The sequence below is a fragment of the Molossus molossus genome, unplaced genomic scaffold, assembly GCF_014108415.1.
Source record: "Molossus molossus isolate mMolMol1 unplaced genomic scaffold, mMolMol1.p scaffold_m16_p_15, whole genome shotgun sequence".
Lineage (NCBI taxonomy): Eukaryota > Metazoa > Chordata > Mammalia > Chiroptera > Molossidae > Molossus > Molossus molossus.
In genome coordinates, this window is record NW_023425350.1 from 66,047,985 (window position 1) to 66,073,821 (window position 25,837).

A 25,837-nucleotide genomic window follows, 5' to 3' on the forward strand; every position below is an offset into this window, starting at 1 on the left:
GTAGCGGAGGGATCTTTCGCTTACGTTGTGTGTACTTTAACCTAATGGGGGTCGTTCGGGAGTCGGAAGGGGGAGGGCAGAGGGAGGAGGCAGCTAAGGAATTGTTTTTCCTTTCGCCCCGCCCTGGCCAGACCGGCCAATAGCGATGGGCTATGTCCCCATGAGCCTCGCTCAGCTCCTCGGACTGAGCCAATGAGCGGCGGAAGCGGCTCCGAGGGGGCGGGCCGGGGAGGCAGTGCGTGTCTTGTGAGAGCTCTTGAACCAAGTCAGAGCCTGAGTCGGCTGGCTGGTTGGAAACAGCGCCCGCCGCGGGTGACTCAGGGAGGCGGGGTGAGAGCGCCGCGGCCTCGGCTGCGGGGAGAGAAGGAAGAAAGGTGAGGGAGCCGAACCCTCGGCCCGCCACCCGTGCGCCGCAGGCGGGGGCGAAGGCGAGGGGCGTCCGGGGATAGGCGTCCGGGGAGCGGGGTGTCGGGGCGGGGCAAGCGCGAACTGTGGGGGACTCGGCCGCCTGGGACAGGCTCTCTGCATCGGGCCTTTCCCTTTCTGGGGTGAGGGGCGAACACTTTAAAAGACCCACTTAAGCCGCAGGTAATTCTCCCCTTACTCTCTCTGCGTTTAGGTTTAAGGTTCTGGAAAAGCGAAACTTGGGAGAGCGAGGGTCACGCGGCGCTTGGGCCCGTGTTTGCCGTGGGGGAGGGATGGGGGCGGAGAGGGTGCGGTTGGAGGGGTCGGGTGAGGGGTCCTCCTTCGCACCGGCCGCCGCCGTCTGGGGTCTGGTCCTCCGAGTGGGGTTAGGACCCCTCCTTCTGCCTCCGCCTCCCCCGCCCACTTCTCGGCAGCCCCCTACCACCTGCCACCCCCGGTGCATTTTGTTTTTGTGTTTTTGCAGGGAGGAGCCCTTCCTGCCGGCGTGGAAACCATGGTGCTCACGCTCGGAGAAAGTTGGCCAGTCTTGGTGGGGAAGCGATTCCTCAGTCTGTCCGCAGCCGACCGCAGCGACGGCGGCCACGACGGCTGGGACGTGGAGCGCGTCGCCGAGTGGCCCTGGCTCTCCGGGACCATTCGAGCTGTTTCCCACACTGACGTTACCAAGAAGGACCTGAAGGTAAAACCAGACTTCGGCGGCAGTGGAATGTTTCGTAGTTACCCTGGTCACGAGACAGCCAGCACCCTGCTCCCCTTTTGTGAAAAGGGCGATCAGAAAGTTGGCATCGGAAGGTGCAGAAAACTAGACGTTAAAAGTTTTTGAAATGGCTGTGTAGAACCGAGGTGTGTTTGGGCTACAGTTGCTTGTGTCTAAAAATGGGCTTTAGAGGTTGTTCAGACTTGTTTCGGCATTGCCGGCGCCGTGCCCCATTAGGACTGTATGATTATTTCTCCGGAGGGGGAATATTGTTGTTAATATTAGGTTGGGCTAGTGGGTGACATTTGGAATCGTTAAGAATTTAAGGCTAGTGTTTGGAAGTGCTTTCAGTTGTTTGTTTATTTGTTCCTCTTAATTTCTTCACCCAACTTCTTCAACTTTTAGTCCTGCTAGAAATGAAGTATGTGTAGGGGGAGGAGGTTGGTCTATTATGCATATTAGGGTGGGTATTTGTCCATATATGGTGGATTAGGGCCGGAGTGGGTTCCTGGTTGTGCATGATTAGCCCGTGGGTGGGTGTGGGATAGGACCATATATGGAGGGGTGGGGTGGAGCTAGCTGCTCCTTATATGGTGTGTTGGAGGAATGGTTTCGAAATATTCCACCTTGGTGTTTAGGGGGAGGAAAATAAATGAGAACAAGTGCGGCCAGGGATTTTTAATCAGAACAACACTAAGAACCTTTTTCAGTTAGATCTTTTCAAAAAGATGAATTCTGATTGTACTCTCTAATAGAAGTATTGGTGTGAATACTTTGTACCAACAAAGACTCCTTTGTGCAAAAATAACTGAAGAAAGGTCCCTAACAAAGACTCCAAGTGATGATAAGATGAGAGAAGCAATGTCAGAACAGGAGAGATTTCTAAACTTGGGTAAGGGTGTTTCAGTATCTTGGTCAGCATCTTTGCTTACTCTTGAAAACTATGCTCAAACGAGGGAAGCAAGTTTTAGCATTGACAGTTGAATATGTTTTGACTTCTAAAACTGTTCATCCGAATACTTTCAAGGTGACCATGCGTGCCCAAACCTGTATTACTCTGCAAAGGGTTGTGGGAAAAGGATGTGTGGTTATCTATTTTTTAAAGCTTATGTAGTGTGCCTTGTCTCACGTTGAAAAGGAGAAGTGACTTAACCACATGCAAGGAATCATACTGAGCACTTCACAGCCATGATTTTATTTCTTTGGGGGTAGCTACTAATACTTCTCCATTTTACAGATAAAAATCTCAGGGCTAGGGGAGATTAAGTATCTTGTCTAAGGTCACAAACATAGGAATTGGCATAGCCTGTGTTCTAACCCAGGAAGTTTTGCCTTCTGAGCTCACCCTCTTAATTATCATACTCGCTGATTTTCTCCTCTCTCTCATTCCTCCCAGCAAACCAGGTTTTGATGTTCTAGAAAGAATGTAGTGTGGTGCAGAGATGATCAACCTGTCTGCTTTAATAACATTTCTCCATAAAATGGGCTTTGAACTAGATTTCAATCATAGCTATTATGGTTTATTTTACCTACCAAATAAAATTTTATCTTGTATATTTGTTGTTCTCTGATTTGAATGGACACAGGATTTGATTTAAACCTCACGTTTTTAGTTCTTTCTAAAGATGATGAAAGACTAGGTGTTCTCTTTCCCAACAATGATTGAGGACCTTTTAGGTTAGGAAGGCAATCTAGGAGGTCCTTTATGTGTAAACTTTTTCTTCTCCACATCTCCCTAATCCCCAACCTTTGAGGTGATGATATCTTCATTTTCAGAATGAGGAAATAGAATTAGGAAAAGAAGTCTTGTTTAGACTTGCATTCGAGTTACTACTAAGTGATGGAGGGAGGAGGATTTGAATCTAGGTTTTGCTGTGTCTTTTCCACTGAACTAATGTGCCTGACCTGGAGACAACAGGGAATTTTAATTCAATAACAATTTGTACTTATATTGGATTTTTGCTTTACCTGCAGACCTCACAACTCAGTCTCATGTAAGGTATAGATCTACTCAATTTCTTTTTTTAATCATGACTTACTGCTATCTTTCTTGAGTAGAATATGAAATAATTGGCATAAGTTTAGAGACATGTTGTATCAGTAAAAACAAAATTTTAAAACAATAGAACCAAATTGTGCTTGGTGAAATGCAGGAATAAACTAAGTAACTAACCATCCCTACTTACACCTGGGTTTAGGGATACTTCATTGAGGTGGGGACTGGAGGCTGAGATGAATAAAATTCAAGCACTAACTTTTTAGTATTAGTCGAAGTACAGGTCTGTCTAGACTGATTAGCTTAGTTATTTGAGGATGATATTACTGAGGTCAAGGCTTATTAATACTGTTTCACCTTGAGAGAGACTGTAACACTGTCACTTATAATATATCTAGTTGATTACAAAGAAGTTCAGGTGAAGACATGATCACTTTAGAAATTGATTCTTAAAGAAGTTAACTTGCCCAAGTTTATCTCCAGACTTTAGCCACTAGATTTTATTTTATTTATTTATTTTTTGTTAATCCTTACCCCAGGATATTTTTTCCATTTATTTATTTATTTACTTATTTATTTTTAGAGAGAGTGGAAGGGAAAGAGAATGGGTAGGGTGGGGGAGAGAGAAATATAGATGTGAGAGATATCTATTGGTTGCCTCCTCCATGTGTCCCAACCAGGGTTGGGATTGAACCTGCAACCCAGGTATGTGCCCTTGATCAGTTATCGAACCTGAGACCTTTCCATGTGAGGGCCGATGCTCTAACCATTGAGCAACACCGGCCAGTGCTTAACAGTAGATTTTAATATTCAGGTAGAGTGAGGTCAGAACACTTTATTTTACTAGCCTCTATATCCTTAGCACCTAGAACACTGCTAGGCATGTAGTGGTTGCCAAAATATTTGAATGAATAAATGAAAGAATCATAAAATTATTATCTTTACATGGAAAAGCAATTAAGAGAAATGATCTAGTAATGGCACAGTGACATTCTCTTTACCTAGAATAACAAACTTGGAAATGATAGGTAGTGAATCATAATTGATAGGCCTCTTTTGGCATTTGGAGTCAGACAGCATAAGGAACATTTTTGTAGGTAGACCAAGGGAGCATGGGGGAAAGAACACAATTTGTAATGAGACCTAGTTACATCTGTCAACTTGCAGGAGCTTGAGTCACTTTAGTTCCCCCTGGATTTGAATACTTACTGGTATGTCATTTCATAGAAATACCTGCAGAAGAGGCATTTTGGGGGAGAGGGATAGTATCCTTATATATAGAACTTCAAATCTCAGACACAAAAGACATACAGTGGTTTTGATAGGAAATTTTTGAAAGAATGCTAAAGAAAACTCACAACCTGTTGGTTTCATTGTATATTTTTTAAGTTTCTTTTTTCAAACCAGAGTTCATTTGAATTTTTAACCAGTACAACCTAATACTCCAAAGTCATAAACTAAATTATTTTTAAGAAGCTAAACTTGATTTTCAAATCACTCAAAAATGGAAATGTAAAGGGAGACTGTCTAAATTTTGGTTTAGCATTGATCATAAACTTTATACATAGCTATCTGATAAGAATTGTGATGTTGCGCCCTGACCGGTTTGGCTTCGCAGTTAGAGCATCGACCTGCGGTCCAGAGAGACCCCGGTTCGGTTCCTGCTAAGGGCACTACCTCGGTTGCAGTTTGCCCCCAGCCCTGATTGGGCCGTGTGGGTGGCAACTACTCAATGTGTCCCTTTCACTTCCATGTTTCTCTCTCTTCCTCTCTCTCCCTCCCACTCTATCTGAACAAAAATGGAAATGTCCTCGGGTGAGGATTAAAAAAAAGAAGAATTGTGATGTTGCTTAAGTTCTGTGAAAACCTTTAAGATCTTAATTCTTTATTTTTTCTAAATAGATTTTAGATAATTATATTGAAGATCCTCTCTCCTCCATTCCTAACTAAAGGAGTCATACCTTGATAAATTAAGATTTAAATTACCACAGAGGTCTTAAAACTACCTAATCTCTTTGCCAGATACTTTATGTACATTGTCTTTAAAATCTACCAAACAATTAGTACTTCCATTTTGAAGCTAGCAAAACATGATTCAGAGAGCTTAGATTTAAGCCAGTGTTCTTAACCTGGGATGTAGGTTAATTGGTTTCCTTTGTAATCCTATGTATTTTATGCATCTAAATTCATTATAGGAAAACTTCAGTAATAGCTGGAATCCCAACCAGATCCCTCTGATTCTGAAATCTGTATGCAGTATGCTCATTCCTCTTATACCACTTTGAGGGAAAACTGTTGTCCCAAAGCTAGCTTAGGTTTTAGGTTGACATGAAGTCGGGCAGAAGAGGAGATATCAGAGGATCTGGAGTCTGTGACTTGGGGAAATAGAAATAAAGGAAGACAGGCAGTCTTTGAACACCTCTGTGAAGGACCATTTGGCAGGTTATAATGATGGGTGGAATACATAGAACCAAAGAGAGAGTACTTGTCATATAGTAGGTGTTCACATATTTGCACTTAATGCCTGCCATACCAAGAAGATATGCTTCTTCTTGGAGGAAGTTGCTTGGGAAGTGAGGGATGCACATTTTGTTGTTGGGGGGAGGGTAAAGTAGGTCTTAAATTTCATCAATAGCCATAAAACTGGAGGAGGTTTGGGATAGGGACTAGAGATATATCAGGAACTTCCTCCCTTTTAAATGGATGAGAGAAATAGAAGGTAAGAGCTTAATTCAGAGAGAAATGTATTCAACAAGTATTTGAGTACTGGCTTAGGACTGGAAACACAGTGATAAGTAAAAAGCAGACACAGACTTTGACCTATTAGAATTTATAATATGTCAATCAGGTAACCACAAATAAATAATTCAAAATGTGGACAAGTGCTGGGAAGGAAGAGGAGTGTTTTGAATACATTTAGCGAGGAAACCTTTCTTGGACTTTGAGAAAAGGATTTTTGAATTTGGTTCTGACAGGTAAATGGAAGTTAACAGTTAACTTTTTTTGTTAAAAGTTGAAAAGGGAGATATTGTCTATGAAATTATAAACAGTGTTGATAGATTTATTAACTAATTATTTGAAACCAAAAATGAGAGGCCTCTTTAGTGAGAGGAAGAATTTTAAATCAAATTGAAATAGTGATTATTACACCAGATATTGAGGAAGTTTATTGTATATCAGTTAAAATACACACACACACACGACTACAACTACCACCACCCATTTAAAAAGTTTTAAAATAAATTAAGGGGTGGTATGTTCAGAAAGGGTTGAGTAAACTAGGGTGTTGTGATGCATTTATATGATCTTCAAGGTTTTGTGAATGGTTTCTACTTCTGGGTCAGAGACCCACTTTTGGACTGAATTCTTTTTTTTTATGTCTTAAAATATACAAATTGTAAGGGTTCTAGCATTGGGGTTAAAACATATTTTTGCACGTCAGAAGCAGAAAACTTGACAATTATTTGGAAAATTATGTTTCCAATGTAGTTTAACTGTCATATAAGAAGCTAGAACTAGTTCTGGAAAACTCTGGGGTCATTTATCAGTTACTTATTTGTCTATTTAGCAAAGTAGTCTTAGACTCAGGTAAATTTCCCAGTTTATTCAGTTAAAAGGGATTTTTGAGGATATGCCATCTATTAGGCTTTTGCTAAGTGCTGCTGATACCAGAGGAATTCAAAAGCAAGTGGTGGATTGTGGTCACCTGGGGAGTCATCTTAAGCCCACAAACAATGTCAACATAGAGTTATAGTGCCAAGCAATTAGTACTTCTTTTAAATTTCTAGTTTTCAGTTCTCTAAGCGCTGATGTCTCATTAACATATATAAAAGCCTTCTACCCGGGGGTTCTGTGCTTTGTGGGCTCTGAGAGGTAACTTTGGAGGCAGAGACTGGCCCTCAAAGCCCTTGACTTCTGCTTCCCAAAGTGGTTTGGGAGCCAAAGCTTGATCTGTGTCTGGTTAGTTTATTGTATCAATTGAGAAATAAGAGAGCAGGAAAGGGGAACAACATATTCAATAATTGAATAGAATAGTAGGGTATAATTGAACTTGGGCATTTTTTCCTGTTTATTTTGTTAATCAAATCTACTTTTTCTGTTTGTCTAGGTGTGTGTGGAATTTGATGGGGAATCTTGGAGGAAGAGAAGATGGATAGAAGTCTATGGCCTTCTAAGGAGAGCATTTTTAGTAGAGCATAACTTGGTTTTGGCTGAACGAAAGTGTCCTGAAATTTCTGAACGAATTGTACAGTGGCCTGCGATAGTAAGTAAAACTCAGGCTTATTGAACTCAGTGTGAAGAGAATATTTTATCTATGAGTGAAACAAGAAAAACATTTATGTAATGCTTATAGTCAGCCCTCTGGAAAACAATAATACAGACATATGACAATGTAGATGAGTCAGAAGAGCACCCTGAATCTTCTGTCAGCCATGGTAGGAACTCTGGTCCCTTAACTTTGTTGGGCCTCACTTTCTTCACTTGAAAATGATGAAAGTAATGTGGGAAATGTCTAAGAGGTCAGAAACAATTAGACATATACAAATATACACATCTGTTTGGTTTGACCCTCGCAGTGTTTTAAGAAAATTTAAATTAGTTGTCTTCTTTTAAGAATGTGGAGAGTATATTTAAAAATCTACATTTCCAGTTTGTCTTGAAAAAACTAAGATATGGCAACACTGGAACCCTGTGGCAGTTCTTTATCACAACAGTAGCCTAGAACTGAATAATGTCTGTTGTCTGGCTCTTGCAAGGGTTTCCAGTCTTGGTCTCTGAGTTTTCCTCCGGCTCTAAAGAAACTGGCATTCAGGATATGATTGTGCCATTTCCACATCGTTAAGTCTGGTACAGTTAGAAGAAAAGAGTTATCACTATGTCTGAAGAGAACATTTGAGGCGTTTTGAGATATGATCTGGGGCTTGAAGGTGTAAGGACAAGATTTGGATAGTTGGAAAGGTGGGGAGGATAATTGAAAGGCTGACCAGATTGTGAACGGCCTTGTGTGCTGTGCTGGCAAATTGAAGATATTGCATATGGGTAAGAAGAACTTCTAGAGGTTTTTGAGAGATGTAGGATTTTGGTTAAAGTTGTATTTTGCTCTTTATATTTTTTCTCCCAACTAGTAAGAATTTGCTAAAAATATGGTCCTGTCTCTCTAGGAAGATGTACATACAAATAATTTTTTGCATGGATTTTGGGGAAGCCATGCATCTCTGGGCCCAGACTTGTATGTTAATGCCTCCCAAATGTGTATCTGGTTTAAATTATTGATTGGATAAAAATTGTGTGCTCTTATTGTGCTTGCATAAATAGTTGTAAATGAGATATTTGCAGTGAATAAAAAACTTAATGGCTTTCTCTCTTCCTGCATGTGTGGAATATTACCAGTCCTCAATTTCAGAATTATGCTGTTAGCAGTTATGATGCCAAAATACTCTCTCTTATTTTGTTTTAGGTATACAAATCTCTGTTGGACAAAGCTGGTTTGGGATCTATAACTTCTATTCGCTTTCTAGGAGATCAACAGAGAATATTTCTTTCTAAAGACCTTTTGAAGCCTATACAGGTATAACACAAACAATATTGAACCCTAAAAATAGAATTTAAAAAAACCTTCCTTTAACATGAGAATTAAAATATTGATGTTAATTATTCTAATTCAGATGTCTTAACAAAAAAGAACCCATTCCATCAGAAGTTAGTTATCAGACATTTATCCATCAGTGTTAGTCATTGGGTTGGTGCAGTCCATATGAAGTTGGAAAGGCAAAGGTACTATAGTTAATGGTGTATGTATGGAAACACCTAGGTGATATGAAAATAATTTTTAAAAGACTATCATTCATACCTATGAATACATATATCTATATAAATATATACACACATATATGTCAGTCCTGAATTAATGAATTCAGGACTGACATACATGAGTTCTATATTTGTGAATTTGTCTACTTCCTAAAATACATGTAATCCTCCAAATTAATACTTTGGTGCTTTCACAAACATGTACAGAGTGGCAAAAAATGTGAGTTGTCTGACACATGTTTCCAGTTGAGGTCAAATAAGGTGACATTCTGCCACCTTGTTTCATCTCTCATATTGTAAAATCGATTTTTGTGACATACTTAGTGCTGAATTTTAGTGATCTTTTTTTTTAAATCCTCACCCAAGGATATTTTTCCATGTATCTCCAGAGTGGGAGAGGAGGAGAGAGAGAGAAACATTGATGCAAGAGAGACACATCGATCGGCTGCCTCCCGCACGAACCAGACCAGGGCTGAGGACCAAACCACAACTGAGGTCTGTCCCCTTGACCAGAATCGAACCGGTGACTCTTTGGTCCGCATGCCAACGCCCCAACCACTGAGCCAAACCGGCCAAGGCGTGATTTTAGTGCTTTTTGTTGATGATTTCACTGTTTAAAATGGTCCTCAAAAGTAGTGCTGGCCCTGCCCAGGTATCTCAGTTGGTTGGAGCATTGTCCAGTACACCAAAGGGTTGTGGGTTCAATTCCCAGTCAGGGCACATACCTAGGTTGGAGGTTTGGTCCCCAGTTGAGGCATGTACGGGAAGTAACTGATCAATGTTTCTCTCTTACCTTGATGTTTCTCTCTTTTTCTTTCTCCCTCTCCCTCCTCTCTCTCCCCCCCTCCTTCTCTCTCTAAAGTCAAAAAACATATGTTCAAGTGAGGATTAAGAAAAAAGTAGTGCTGAAGTGTTGTTTAGTGTTTCTAAGTGCAAGAAGGCTGTGACTTGTCTTAGGGAGAAAATACATGTGTTAAGTAAGCTGTAAAAATATATATGTTAAAAATGAGTTCAAGGTTAATAATGCAGTAAAAATAATAAATAATGTGTCTTTCAACAGAAACACACATAAAACAAGGTTATGTATTGATTAATTGATGAAAATGTGACCAGAAGCTTGAAAGAACCTAACCCTGTGTTTCCCATAGGAGCAGTGGTTTAGTTTTCACTAGTTCATTGTTTGTGGTGACTTAATAGAACCTAACTACCATGAATAATGACAAACCAAGTATGTGTGTGTGTGTGTGCGCGTGCGTGCATACATGCTTTCCAATTAGCTTGTAAAACTCCCACCTTTTCTGTCACAACATTTAGGATCCTGGATCTTGTTCATATGTGATTATTTTCTTTATTATGAAAACGTTGGGAAGGGAGGGGAAGAACACACAAATGAATTTGTCTCCACAGATCACTACCTTAGGAATGATGTTGGTCTTATAATAACATTCGTCTTTTAGATGTCATTTATAAAGCTTTGTAAACCTGTGCTTGTTTCTGTACTGTGACCTGTAGAACAATTAACCCTGTTTATTTGCTTAAAGGCAGTTTAGGGCCAATGGGCATTGCCATTGCTGGTTCTGTATTGGAAAACCCAAAGCACTGGATTTTTCCTCTAAAGTCTCACTTTTATTTCCATATCCTGGAATTGAGTGAAAACAAGGTTCATATTCTGAGCCTTGTTTTATAATGTTTAAATGGAACAGAGGAAGATGCTTTTACTTAATTTCAGATGCAAGTTACCTTCATATTTCAGATAAGGCATCTTGATATTTTTCCTGCCTTAAAAGAATGACTTATTCTTGAGGACCAAGGAATAATATAGGAGGGGCTGTGGATATCTTTCTTTACTAAGTGATAGAATAGCATTTTCTGCTAAACAGTTCTTTTTTACTAATTGCATGTGTTCAAGCCGTTTCAGTTAAATAGAGCTCATAATTTTGTTATTGATAATTGAAAAAGAAAAATCTTGATGAGTAACCTTATTCTCAAGGAGATGCACTCTGGGCTTTCAGTGTGCATGTTGTTATTAATATAATATTAATTGAGTGGGGGACTATGATGTGTGCTCTTGACTTTTATCGATGATAATAATGGTTAACATTTGGTGCTTCAAGGCATTCCCTTGTCGATATGAGTGGTCACATCAGGCTTCTACTGTGTAAAACTCTATGTTGGGTTATGTGATTACTGGAGTAGGATGTTTGCTCTGAGTAATGCACAGAGAACCTGAAAATCATTTGGCATATGCAAAAGTTGGAATTGAAACTTAAGTTATGCCTTTTAAATTGAGTTTGGCTCAATTATCTGTGGTTAAGAAAAAAGAGTATCTAGGTCAGTACTCTGGTATTTTTTATGAGCTCTAAAACTCTCCTAGGCAGAGTAGGATTATTTTACCTTATTTGAGAGCCCTTTGTGGGATTCCTCATTAATTTGCTGTTTTGTCTCATAGTAGGAACACATTTAGATTTTTTGAAATTGCAGTAGCTCCGGGGGGGGGGGAGGGGGGGCATACATGGCTCATTCTGGTAATTAATGTTGAGCTGTTATGTAGATCTTAGGTTAAGTCTAAAGTTACTTGCATTTTCCCAGAATGACCTCTAAAAGACTAATTACCCTTTCTAATGGCAAAAATGGATGAGTTATTTTTGGCTTCTATGTATGCATTTCACAGTGGTGGAAAAGTATGAATGCCTGATACTGGAAGGGTCACATAATTTGGGTTGGCAGGTTATTCTTATAGACAGTTTCTGTATACATTGATCATAACCGAATGTATGCACAAAGCCAGAAGACTATGGAATAGTGCCCAAAATGGAGCTGCTGCCAAGAATTGAGTGTTTCAAACTGGCTCACTGAAGACTTAAGCTGTTCATTCAGATTTTGTCACCACCACCCTCCACCCCTTTACCATTGAGGAATGCATTTGGAATTCTAGATGAATCTGTGTGAAATGATTTGTTAAAAAGCAATTTCAGTGCCCTGCCCAGTTTTGCTCAGCAGTTAGAGCATCGGCCCGCAGACCAAGAGAGCCCTGGGTTCAGTTCCTGCTAAGAGCACGTATGTCGGTTGCAGTTTGTCCCCGGTCGTGTGGGTGTCAGCCTCTCAGTGTGTCTCTCTCACATAGATGTTTCTCTCTCTCTTCCTCTCTCCCTCCCACTCCATCTGAGGATAAATGCAAAAGTGTCCTTGGGTGAGGATAAAAAAATTAAAAAATAAAAAATAAATAAAAAGCAATTTCTGTGAGTTGACAGAATGGATCTCTGTGTTTCTATGTCTTTTGCCCCTGGGATTTTGATCTTTGATGTACCTAATCCCTGATGTTTGGGATACAGTGTTTTGCACATGGATTCACCAGCTTGTTTGCTTGTTATTTTTCGCATAGCCAAAGTTATGTCATATTTTAAATTATGCTTTGAGCCACTCTTAGTATTTGTCATGCTCTTATCTTGGGTTGACTTCACTTCAGTCTGCCTTATACCTATGCTCATTTGATGGTTTTGTACTATGATCTGTCTGGTTCATTGATGGCATTAATTGGCTAATTGACACTATTTTAACCCCTCGGATTAAACTGATTGAAAAATCCACTGAAATTTCAACAGCTCTTCTTGTTTGTTATCTTAAAATGTAATGATCTTCCATTTCTCAGGATGTAAATAATCTTCGACTTTCCCTTATGGATAACCATGACGTCAGTAAAGAATTTCAAGCTTTGATTGTGAAACATTTGGATGAAAGCCATCTTTTACAAGGTATGTGGATAGTTCATGAGTTGACCGATGATTAGCTTCTAAGAAGCTATGTTTTAGCTCTTCTCACTTGATCTATTGTTGAAATTTCTAATTTTTTAGAAATTCCTTTGCTGCTTTCTTCCATATGACTAGATAGTTGAGGGACTTTCTGTATTCTATAATATATTCTGAAGCCTCTGAAATTTGGACTGTTCAGGGATTATGTGAAAACTAAAAGTAAACTAGGTATTTTAAAAGTTCAGCTATATTTGGACATGGAATTTGATGTTTGGAATTTCAATCTTATAAAACTAATAAAACATTCATTTGGTAATCCTGAGCTTCCCATTTACTGTTATCGCATCTCTTTGTCAGTTTCACAATCAAAGTCTTTTATCAGACTTAGCAGTTCTGTTGGAGTTACTGAATTTGTATCTTCTAAAACTCTTCCCAGGACAGTGAGTTAGGTCTCCCAGTGATTTTCCTGACACTATTTGATCTGATACAAATGCTAGAATAAATATATTGCCACTCTAAGATAAATCAATAGGAAAATGGAGTTTTAAAATTAAAAGTTTAAATTTTCTCTTAGCTTTGCAGAAATGGTGACCTTCTCTTGTTTGTAGAAATATCTTTTAATATTTACTTTTGTCTACTACATTTTTAAAAGACTTGGGAAAAGATTATCCCGGATGATGATGCTATTGAAAGATAATCCAAATTGCTCTAATAAATTTTCTTTCTTTTAAGGTGACAAAAACTTAGTTGGTTCTGAAGTAAAAATTTATAGCTTGGACCCATCAACTCAGTGGTTTTCTGCAACCATTGTGAATGGAAACCCAACATCAAAAACTCTTCAGGTCACCTGTGAGGAGGTAAAGATGATGATAACTGCATGTAATATGACAGGGGAAGATAATCTTATAGGAGCTAAACAACTTGATTATGTTAAAATATTAGATTAGAAAGGGAAATATCACAATTATCTTAAAATAAATTATTTGTAGGAAGCCCCTATTATGTTAATAGGGCTAATTTGTGGTATTTTTCAGAGCATTTTTTCATTTTCCAGTATATTTGTTTTATTATTTATTTTTAAGATTCCAGCACTGAAAATTGTCGATCCTTCACTGATTCATGTTGAAGTTGTACATGATAACTTTGTGACATGTGGTAAGATATATTGTTTAATTAAAATCTTTCTTTTTCTTCCTTTCTTTCCCCTTTCTCCTTATGTTAGGGGAAACAGGGAAGCAAACTTAACTATTTTTAAATATTTTAGGTAATTCTACAAGAACTGGAGCTGTAAAACGCAAGTCTTCTGAGAATAATGGAAGCCTGATTTCCAAACAAGCAAAATCTTGCTCTGAGGTAACTTGGATTTATTTTGTCACTTGCCTGAAGCTTTCCTTAACTCTAACAGTGCGTGGCCAATTTGTTTAGTAGTTAAAAGCTGTCTTGTCTGCTGTTCTTTGCTAGTTCCAGATCTTGGCCATAATTTCTACACTCAAGCAGATAGAGATAATAAAAGTTTCTGGTTTACTATTTGTGTGTAAAAAATATTTTTTTTTTATGTTTTCTGAAAATTCTCAATAGATATGATTATTCACGATATGTAGGTGTTTTTGAAGGTAGATTGAATTGTGTGTATCAAATTGCAAGAACTAGAATGAAAAGAAGGCAAGAAACTTAGAATTCTGAGATTTGTTGTTGAAATAGGACTCCTACCTCCTCAATATTAGCAAGGTTTAATTGGTTATTTATGATTAGGTAAACAAATATACTTGTTTTTTAAAGGAAATGGTTGGTTTGTCATTACTAATTCTTGCCCTGTAAAGTATAGGCTTCTATAAATGCCACTGTGAGTTTAAGTATTGGATTTAATTTTGTTCTGAAATAATTAGAACATATTCCTGTTACACAAATACTTAAGAACCAGTGCATCTGAGAATGATTGGCTTTCCTGAACTTAAGCCTTTATACAGGCAACAGGAACTTGGATACTTGACCAACAACTTTGTAAATCAAGGTACCTAACTACCACTATCTTCCTTCCAAGTGTGTGTGTCTGATCAGATTGTTCAGGAAAGAATGAAGGGGTAATTATGGAAATTAGTACAACAACCTTTAATTTTGCCTTAAAGTTTATAAGGGTGATGTAATGTATAGTAGTCATGCCCCTATCCATGGTGGGGATACATTCTAAGACCCCCCAGTGGATGCCTGAAACCACAGATGGTATTAAACCATATATATATTATTTTTTCTTCTACAGACATACTTATAATAAAGTTTACGGTTTCTCTTTGGCATAACTAAATTGCCAGCATCACTACTCTTGCACGTTGGGGCCATTAGTAAGTAAAATAGGGTTACTTGAACAGAAACACTGCAGTATAGCAATAGATCTGATAACCTACCTCGCTCCTAAGAGACTAGCATTTGGGTAGCCTGTATAGCGTAGATACACTGGACAAAGGGATGCTTCACATCCTAAGCGGGATAGAGCAAGACTTCATTACACTTCTCAGAACAGTGCACAATTTAAATTTATGAATTATTTCTGGAATTTTTCATTTACTATTTTTGGACTGTGGTTGACCATGGGTAACTGAAATAAACCATGGAAAGTGAAACAGTGGATAAAGGGAACTACTTACTATAGTAAGGATGTCAAGCAAGTGATTATTGCATCTTAGAATTAAGCTCCTAAAGGATGTTGTCAAGTAATCCACAGTATTAGAAGCAGAAAGAGAAACAGGGTGTCTCTTTTTTCTTCAGGTTTTGACACTGGATAAGTTGTTAGTGACCTTGGATAGAGCTAATGCAGGCCAGTTTAAAGAAGTTGATTTGAGCATTGCCTGTCATAGAGAATGCATCAGTATAAATCGTTGGCATGATGAAAAGGAGAGCCATATGTTTTGGGGGGGGGGGGGCTAAGGAATAGGAAATAGCATCCTGATGGATCCTGAAGGAGTCAACCTGGGATACAGGCAGAACTGGGGTCAGTGGGGACCTCCTTTGGGGGAGGTACCAGTTCTTCTAAGTGTCAGATTCCTCAGTGATAGAATAGGTGATTGAGCTAGTCAGTCTATAACCTTCGAGGAAGTACTTGTGAAGTGTGGTAATATATGCATGATAAGCAGTCCTCTCTGCCTGATTCACATTCTTAAGGACAGGGAGCATGTCTTTTTTATCACTCTTGGCATAGTTTTCAGCTCAGTAGGTTTGTGTGCTACTAAACTAACTGTTGGGCACCATAGCAGCGTTTATGTGTTTAGGTTTTTTTTTAGAGCCTGAACTTTGGCTGAACTAAGTTGTCCCTTAACCTATTTGAGCTTTAACTTCTGCATCTAAAATAAGAAACTAAATTTGATGTTTTAAAAACATCTGTTTCAGCTGTTAAGCCCTTCTCATTCTAAAGGAAGTGTGGAAAAGGTAGATTTTTACTTGGGTATTGACATTTTCAGAAAACTTTTAAATTAAAGCTGTTATTCTCTTTTATACTGCACTTAATTATTACAATAAAGATTGTCACATTTAAAAAGTTATTCTCATTAAAAATGTTTTGGTTAACCTAGAAAAGCATAGTAAAGAAACGAAACATCACTTGTAATCACAGAGACTCTCATTATTTACATTTTGGGATACCTGTCTTTATTTTTTTTCTTTATATTCATGCCCCCCCCCCCAAAACAAAACAAAAAAATCACACTTTTTTTTAAGTCTCTTTGATACTTTTACAGTATATTGTGAATATCAGTAAATATTCTTTTTTATCCTGGGTGATTCTTGTAATCAAACAAGTTTTGGAAACCTGGCCTGGTCGAGATTTTAAGAAAGCTGAGAGATAGTACTAGAAGTGGGGAAAGAGTTCATTTAGATGTGTGAATGAAACATGAGTACAGTAACACACGTGGCAGACATCTCACTGTGTTTGTACCTCCCAGATGTGTGGGTTGGCATAGAGGTTACTTTTAAGGTAGTCTTTGGATGACAGGATTTTGTGGATAGAGGAGACTCTTGATTGCTTTGATGAATATTTCTGGATAAGATATACTCATTTGCCAGTAACATCTGGCTCCTTGAAGGTCTTCTCTGCCTAGCACACTGTTCCTCAGAGTTAGGTTGTTGCTTGGTTAATTGGGAGAGTCTGCTAAGGAATGTGAGCCAGCAGTGTTCTTTTTAGAATACCATCATACACTCAATTATATTATCTCCATCTGCTGGCAGGGAGGAACTATTGCCATGACTGGTATAGAAGACCTTCAGGGAAAACTCTTCAGGTAAGAAGAAACTTTGACCCTTGTCAAGTCAGAGGCCAGTGTAGCAGTGTGCATGTGAAGATGGGCTTTGGAATTGAAGCCCTATCCCTGTTGAACTAACCCTTAGGAAAGTTGTAGTACATGCTTCAGTTTCTTAAAGGAAAAACATCCTAAGTTATGCAAACTCTAACCCATGGTGACTGAACTGAGAAAATTTTTATGATTTTTTTGCTTTTAGATAGCTAATCTATGTGCCAGACACTGTGGTAAAGCACAGCCCTATAAAAGTATGCTTCATTGCTCTCATTTTCCAACTGAGGGAACTGAAACTTAGGTTAAATAATGTGCCAGGAAGTGTCAGAGACTGGATTCAAACTGAGGTCCAATGCCAAAACACAGTGCTCTTTACCACTGTGCTGTGGTTGCCACTCCTCTCCAAATCTATTCCTTGGTGTGGTGAGTCATCACCATAAAAGCAGTAGATTCCTCCTTCCCTCCATCCCTCTTTGCAACAAATATTTATTTAACACTTATGTGCTAAACATTGGTGAGTGTTACTGCCTGGTTCTTGAGGTAACTCATAAGAATTATTTATAGCTATTTTAAAATACTAGGTGCTGACAGCCTGCCTTCATTCATGCATTCCACCAGTCTTATTTATTGAGCATCTGCTGTGTGGCCGGCTTTATGAGGTATAATAGTGGGTATAAGCAGGGTTTCTGCCCACAAGCGTGTACATTACATTGCAAGGAGACTGACAGTAAAAAAGTAATTTAAGTAAAGGTATTTTCACAGTGTAATAATGCAAGGAGACACAAACATGGCAGTAAGTTACAAAGTAAGGGGGTGGCTTGTGGGGCCCTGCTTTGGAAAGAGTGATCAGAGATTCTGAGGAGGTGACAGTTGGTCAGAGGTGAGGGGGAAGGGATGGAACCAGCCAGCCACATGAAAACTATCCAGACAGGTGGAATCGCAAGTACAAAGGCACAGGCAAGAACATTTGAAAACCAGGGGATAAGGTGGTGTACTTGGAGCAGTGTGAACAAGTGGAATGAGATGAGTAGAGGCGGTTGATGGAGACCAGACCACATAGAATTCTTGTAGGCAGTGGAGGGCGATAATCTGATTGATGCATATTTTGTAAAGATTGCTCTGTAGTAGAGTAAATTTTGAGCAGAAGATTCAGGCAAAAATGGAGGGAAGTCAGGCCAGTTAGGAGACATAGTCTAGGGAAAAGATGGTGGTAGTGGTGGTATGGAAAGGAATGGAAAGATTCCACAAATATTTTAGAATAGAGGCAGTGTTTATTGGTTCATTGATTGGATATGGAAAATGAGAGATGAAGGGATTTTTGACTAGAGCAATTCAATGGATATTATACAAAATAAAAATGTATGCCTAGGTTTGTAATCTAAATTTCTTAAGTACATTCGTTATTCTCAGGAGAGTAATTTAAGAAAAGGTATTAGTGCATCAACTCAAACATAATTCAGAATAAGGAAGGTGGCCCGATGATAGGAGGGAAGATGTTTAGTAAAAGTGAGCCTTGAATAAGCATTTTGAAATGACTTGGCAGTTAAACTTTGGGAGGTTAATCTTTAATGGGAGAATTATAAAATAGAGTTGAAAAGAACTTTGGAAATAAACTTACCTAATTTCCTTATTTTAAAGATTAGGAAACTGAGGCTCAAAGAGGTAAAGTTGACTGTCCCAAGGATATTCTTACAATAGTCAAAACCTCCCCGAAAAAATCCTTCTGAGGAACATTACACTAATAGTTAACCAAAATTGACTTGACTAAAATAGTATTGTATATAATCAGATAATTTAGTACTTTAAAATAGTTTGAAGCTATTCCAAAACTTTGATGTAAATTCTTATTTTTTAGATATTCCTATTTAGCATATACGAAACAGTCCTTTTTTTTTTTAATCCTCACCCGAGGACATTTTCCCATTTTTTTGTTCAGGTAGAGTGGGAGGGAGAGAGAGGAACAGAGAAGGAACACATCGATTGGCTGCCACCCGCACGACCGACCAGGGCCGGGGACAAACTGCAACCGAGGTATGCTCCCTTAGCGGGAACTAAACTCGGGTCTCTCAGGACCGCAGGTTGACGCTCTAACCGCTGAGCCAAACTGGCCAGGGCTAAACAGTCCTTTTTTTTAAAAAAAAAATGTTTTCATTGATTTTTTTAGAGTGAGAGGAAGGGAGAGAAATAGAAACATAGATATGAGAGAGAGAACATCAGTCAGCTGCCTCTTGCATGCCCCCTACTGGAGATTGAGCCTGCAGCTTGAGCATGTGCCCTGACCGGGAATCAAGCCAGGACCTCTCAGCCCATGGGACGTTGCTCATTCCACTGAGCCACACCAGCCGGGCAGTAGACAGTCTTTTTAAGTCTCCAGAGTCTGAGAAAAATGTTCATAAGTAGACTACATATAAATACATTCAGGATTGTAAGCTTTTAAAAACTTACTAAGGAAAGTTGTTCTACATCAAATTTTAGAAGTTAATGTCTAGAAGATGAAGAAACTTTGAAGATTCTTCAAGTTTTGGTGGTAAGGTAAATGTAAACACTGGTGGAAAGAGAGAGGATTGAGAAAGGCATATGATTTGAGGCTGGTGAAGATGATGAATGGGTTTCATCTGGTTTAGCCATAGACTATTAAGTTGTCTGGAGTTGAGTTAAATCTCTTCCTTCTCTTCCCATGTGGGAAGTTTATTTTTGTGAATAGTACAAACTAGGAAGAAATGGGTCCATTCCTTATAGTTTTGTAAAGATAAAAAACTACATGAAAAGGGAAGGGAATGGGTGTCCCAGTTTTGTCCCACAGCCCTGACTTGATATTTTTTGCAGCATGGGATGACCTTTGTGACTTGATGAGCCACATAAGAACAAGAAACGTGTCCTCAACCTTTACTGCATTGTAAAGGCTTATATTGGTATCCAGTAGGCACCACTGCCTACAAGAGTCCTATGTGGTCTGGTCTGCTGCCAGTCTACACAGTAAGTGCGTGGTGGGCACTCAAATGTTAAACTAAATGCATGTAAAGCTGCCACCATTTGAAGACTGTTAAAAAGGCTCACTTCTGTACAGTGCATTATGAAAGTAATTGCCACATGGCTGCCTTTTCCTGGCATAATGATTCAGAGGTCTGTGAAAAAAGATCTGCTGTAATGTTTTATAGGAAGACTCAAGTTTTGTGAAAAGCCAGAGTGATTTAATTAACAGCCTTCAGATATAAGTCCTTAATTTGTGATTTATCACTTGTTCTCCTGTCCTGTTCCTTTTATTTGGTGAAGGTATTATGCTTGGTTAGTACTAAACCAAACAAATAAATTTGAATTTTGCTAGCACTTTGTATTTCCCCAACTAAGGACTTTTCCTTTTAATATCTGTTGGTTTGATATCTTTTAGGCTTCTCCCAGTATGTGTCCTGTACAGTCTGTTCGCACAACAGTTTTTAAGGATATCCTACCCGGTTGTACTGCAGCAACTCCATCTAGTAAGGACCCAAGACAGCAGAGTGCTCCCCAGGCTGCCAATTCTCCACCTAACCTTGGAGCAAAACTTCCTCCAAAGTGAGTTATCTGTTATTTATTAAAGATGTTTAATCATAAGAAGGAAAACTATTTTAGCCATAGTTCTTCCTATCTGAGCTTACATTGCTCAGGTGGCAAGCCTTTTCTACATTCAGTGCTTCATAGACAAATAATTAGCATAACTAAAATTTGGTGAAATGACCTGCCATTCATTATATTTCAGATTATCCAGGGAGGTTTTTCATTAGAGTTTCCAAATTGGTCAGATGCCTTCAGAAGTGAAAAGTGTAGTATGCATGCAGAACAACATAGAAAACATTACAGAAATTAAGGGGGTAAGAGGGAGGGGAGAATCAGTGGGAGGAAAAGGAGAAACATCTGTAACAAAAATAAATTAATTAATAAAAAAGAAATTAAGGGGGTATGAAGAAAGAGCAACGTTCTTGACTTGATATAGTGAGAATGGTAAATTGAAATAGTACAGGTAGTTGTAGACTAGATGTCTGCTTTCAAGGAAAAGGGAGCAGATTGGTTGTAAATGGAAAATGGGTTAATGTGGAGAAGAAGAAGACATGGTTACAGCAAATGGTTGTTATCAGTCCAGATCCCAGGTATAGGTAAGAGATGTGGCAATAGGTTAACAGGAGAGTTTTAAAGGAAGGATCTCTTTTAGGAAGGGTGGTGGAGTACAGGCAGTTGATAAAGACTTAAGGTATGGATCAGAGAGACTGGTATAGAAAAGTAAGTTTAGAAGACCACTGCAAAAAGGTGGGAGAGTGTTTGAGCACATGAATTCACTGAGAGGAAAGTGGGTTTTGTGAGATAGAGCTTGGAAATTGACCACATAACAGTTAGATGGAAGGGGGAGCAGTCTTCTGAGTAGGAGGAGGGAACAGTAAGAAGTTCGGTTGTATCCAAGCAAAGGTGTCCAGTACGAGCGTTTAAATGAGAAAGTCCCCTCTGGATGAAATCCTTTGTTAGAGGCAGGAAAAAATATGTAACAGGAAAGAGGACTTTGTGTTTTGTTGGGGAAAGAACTTTAGGGTGAATTTCAGAGAAGAAATTCTTTAAAGGTACCCCTATTAAGATGGGGGTTAGGGGATTGCCAAATTATTCTGTGAACAAGCATGTAATCAGTCAGCTCTTCTGTTCACTCTGGGTCCTGATCACAGATCAAACAACAATGAAACTATCCAGTGTTGGGGCTGGTTAAATGTTGTGCATAGGATGGGGTTTTGTGCTGCTAGTGGTTGTGGTTCCATATGACACCTGGTTTGTTTTGAGGGAAAACTAAGGTTCACTAGACTGTAAGAAGTAGAATTAACTTGAAGTAGTTCAGGTTTCATGAGAACATGCAGATAGCATTTAAGGTTGTATTTTTCTTTAAAATATTTTTGCATAGCCATTGATTACTTTTAACTCTAGATCACAGAAACCTATCCTGAATTCTCTAATATAAGTAGTTTTCTTTCTCTTTCATTTGGTTGCCTTAGAGAACCAAACAATTGTTTGTTTGTTTGTTTTATCCTCACCCAAGGACACTTTTTGCATTCATCTTCAGATAGAGCTGGAGGGAGAGAAGAAGGAAGAGAGAGAGAGACATCAACTGGTTGCCACCCAGTCAGGGCCGGGGCGCAAGGTACATGCCCTTAGCGGGAACCGAACCAGGGTCTCTCTAGACCGCAGGCCAACGCTCTAACCGCTGAGCCAAACCGGCCAGGGCCAAACCATTGTTTTTGGTAGGGGAGAGATAAAAGAGCCCTAAGATGTTTGTTTTCCATATTATCTTTTCAGGTGTCTTAAACAGAGTTTGCCAGAAGAACTTTCTTCCTGTCTAAATACAAAGCCGGAAGCATTGAAAACAAAACCAGATGTTTGCACAGTAGGGCTGCTCTCTTCACAATCCTCTCTGGTTGGAACTGGAGACTTGGAAACCCTGAGCAAACCGAAAGATAGCTGTACCCAGCTCAAGACCAACACTGATCAAGAACACAGACTAGACTCTGTTCTGCAACCATCGACTGGCCTTCCAAAGGCGTGCTTACCGACAAAAACTGCTTCTGTGACAGAGATGGAAATCGCCAGGACTCCGGAACTGCAGAAGCACTTAGAACATGCCCCTTCCACATCTGATTTCCTTTCAAATAAGTTAGAAGAGAATGCAGGTGTCAATGGTGATAGCCCTAATAGTTGTGTGGAGAAAAAGGTAGAACCGTCAACTTTAGGTTGCCAGTCACAGAATTTAAAGGAATCTTCAGTAGAAGTAAACAATGAGAGCTACTGTACAAGAAGCAACAATAAAACCCAGAATGGTGAGTGTTTCTCCATGTCTTTATTGATAGAAAGTAAGGGAATGGTATGGGTACATATATAGTTCAATCAGACCTTAGGAAAAAAAAAATGAAAATAATTGTAGAAAAGGTTTATAAAATCAGAAAAGTTCAAAGAAGAAAGTGAAATTCTAAAATCTCAGAAATGATTACTGTTAATATTTTGCTGGACCTGGTTCCATGTATATAGAAATACAAGATAAATGTATTACATGGGTTCATACCAATAATTTTACCCTGTGGATTAGTGTAGGTGTCTTTCAACACTTTAAAGGCTATAAGGATTCCATTATATGTATGACAACTAGTTCCTTTTATATCAGTAATTAGGTGATTTCCAATTTTTGGTTGTAAGAAAATAGTTTGGAACAAAATCTAAAGTAATCTGATAATGGCTTTATCTTCAGTTTAACGCATCTTTCTGTGACATCTAGGTTGAAGTGAAGTGATTGATACTTTATGTTCACATAGGTAGTTCAGATCTGAAATTTTTTTAAAAGATAGAGAATTACATCACCACCTCTAAAAAAGGACTGTTTGGTTAAATATTTTTAAGGACAGGGCTGAAACACCCTGCAGAGTCTGTTTGCTTAAGAGCAATGTCCTGCTGCACCCACACATGAAAACTGAATACTCTTATTATAAAGAAAATGGTACGCTGTATTTCTTAAAAAAAATTTTTTCTTTATTGATTTTAGAGACAGGGAGAGAGATATAGAAACATTGATGAGAAAGAACATTGATTGCCCGCCTCCTGAACTGGGGATTTGTCCCACAACCTGGGCATGTGCCCTGACTGGGAATCGAACCGGTGACCTGGTGCATGGATCAATGCTCAACCACTGAGCATTGAGCTACACTGGCCAGGCGGCATACTGTATTTCATTTACTTATATTAAGTTTGAGAATACATTTTAATGATGGTAGTTATCAGACTCTTACTAGAATTAGGAGAGCTAAATGGCTTCAGTATGTCAGGTTCAAAGCTATTACAATTTAAAAATACCTTTGACAATTGTCAGCTGTGTGGGAAAATTAGTGTGGGATTTGTTAACTTTTAAAAAACGCTATTCATTTGGATATGAAAGAAATGAATATATCCACACTAGCTTGTACAGCAAGTGTGGGCAAGATGGATGGATTGAACGGTGGGTCTTTTTGATATAGAATTGGAGGAATAGAAAAAGAACTTTTCTTTGCCCAGTGGTGCTTCTAATCCAGCTTCATTCTTGAGGTGGAAGTTGATAGAGCTGTTAATTTGCATAAAATTAATTGCATAAGAGTATACTGTTCTCAGGGGTTGTGTAACTCCCAAAAGAAAGTTACTGTTCATAAATAACCATATCCCTATTCTATTCTTTTTTTGTTTTTTTGTTTTTTGAGTCACCAGCTCTCACATTCAGATAGTTTTTGAGGCCAAATTTTTTTGTTTGTTTTTTATAATTTTTCTTTATTGATTTTAGAGAGAGAGTAAAGGAGAGGGAGGGGGAGAGAGATAGAAACATCAATGAGAGAGAACATGGATTGGCTGCCTCCTACATGCCCCACAATGGGGATCATGCCGATAATTTGGGCATGTGCCCTGTCCGGGAATCAGACCAGCAACTTCTTTCTGCATAGGTCAACACTCAACCACTGAGCCACACCAGCCAGACTGAGGCAAAGTATTTTAATATTGTGAACAAACAGTAAAAATTGTGCATTGATAAGCACATTATAGGTACATAAGTGAACTAGGAATCCAGCTTTGTCTCACTCAGTATTTTGTGCAACTATGCCCCATCTAAAGTGATCTTAAGAGAATGGGTAACCTAGTCACATCCTGGTGCATCTATCTACTGGGATGTTTGACTGAGGCCTGAGAGAGTGTGATCAGAAGCCTACCAACATCTGTGTTGTTTTCATTTGTATTGTTTGTGGGTATGGAAAGACGCATTTAGAAACTTCCTCTCTTGCACCTTTGCTCTGCGTAGGAGCGAAAGCAAGCTTGGGGTGAACAGCTGCCTTTTCTGTCAGATGTGTGGCTACTCAGAAGCTGGCATTGCTTTTTTTTTTCCTTGGCTCTGCTTTGAATTGAGAATCACTGATAGGATCAACTATTGCTCTCCTCACTAGAGAGCTAGATTTAGATAGTTCAAGTTGCTTATTTCTAGATATTTCCTCTTTGAAACTAGAACAGATAAGATAACCTTTGGGCTCTTTGCCCATGGTTTTCGAAAAACCTAGTTCAACTCAAAGGATGATGCCTTTTCAATACCTGAGTAATTAAAATTCCATTCTTTTTTGTTGTTGCTAATTCTCACCCGAGGATATTTTTCCATTGATTTTTAGATAGAGCGGAATGGGGGGAGGAATAGAGAGAATAACAACAATGTGAGAAAGACACATCAATTGGTTGCCTCCAGCATGACCCGGACCAGGGCCGGGAATTGAACCTGCAACCCAGGTACGTGCCCATGACCAGGAATTAAGCCCTTGACCCCTCAGTCAGTCAGCGGGGCGATGCTCTAACCACTCAGACAAACCACTCAGACAAACCACTGTTTGGCCAGGGCTAACATTCCATTGTTGAAATGCTGATCTTTTTATTTTCTCTTCTTTCTTGCTTTATCTTCTCATTCACTGTAACTGAATAATAATGTTTAAGGAATCAAGCATCCATTTAGCATTTTACAGTGTGCTCTCATCCTGCTTTAAAAGTGAGGTAAGTTTAGATCACCCCTAGGGTAATTATTAAAGATGCTTATTTATTTAAAGCCTTCTTTGGTTTGAGATCATCTTTCAATTTCCTCCAAGACTTCTTGTTTCTCCCACCCTTCTCTGGACTGATTCCCTAAGAGAAGTTTTTGTTTTTCACTTGTTTGTTTGCCTAAGAACCAACCTCCCTTTTCTGTCAATTTTATCTGAAATGTTCTTTAAGGCTCTTGACTTATAAATAGATTCCTTTCTGTGTTATTTAGGCTGACATAGTGATTGCTATTTACTGTTACATCTCTACTTTTTTTTCCCCTCTTTTTCTTTAGAAACCATGCTAA

At 38.9% G+C, this 25,837-nt stretch overlaps 1 protein-coding gene across 1 annotated transcript in view; it reads left to right on the forward strand.

Annotated features, from left to right (window-relative positions):
• The first annotated feature begins 260 nt into the window (after positions 1 to 260).
• KDM3A (lysine demethylase 3A) overlaps positions 261 to 25,837 on the forward strand; it is a 56,462-nt gene continuing 30,885 nt past the window's right edge. The window contains exons 1-10 of the mRNA XM_036262274.1: positions 261 to 374; positions 890 to 1,105; positions 7,228 to 7,383; positions 8,578 to 8,688; positions 12,580 to 12,682; positions 13,412 to 13,536; positions 13,762 to 13,834; positions 13,944 to 14,032; positions 20,348 to 20,511; positions 22,267 to 22,784. Coding sequence (XP_036118167.1) covers positions 920 to 1,105; positions 7,228 to 7,383; positions 8,578 to 8,688; positions 12,580 to 12,682; positions 13,412 to 13,536; positions 13,762 to 13,834; positions 13,944 to 14,032; positions 20,348 to 20,511; positions 22,267 to 22,784 — 1,525 coding nt within the window. The 5' untranslated portion in view covers positions 261 to 374; positions 890 to 919. The remainder of the gene's footprint in view (positions 375 to 889; positions 1,106 to 7,227; positions 7,384 to 8,577; positions 8,689 to 12,579; positions 12,683 to 13,411; positions 13,537 to 13,761; positions 13,835 to 13,943; positions 14,033 to 20,347; positions 20,512 to 22,266; positions 22,785 to 25,837) is intronic.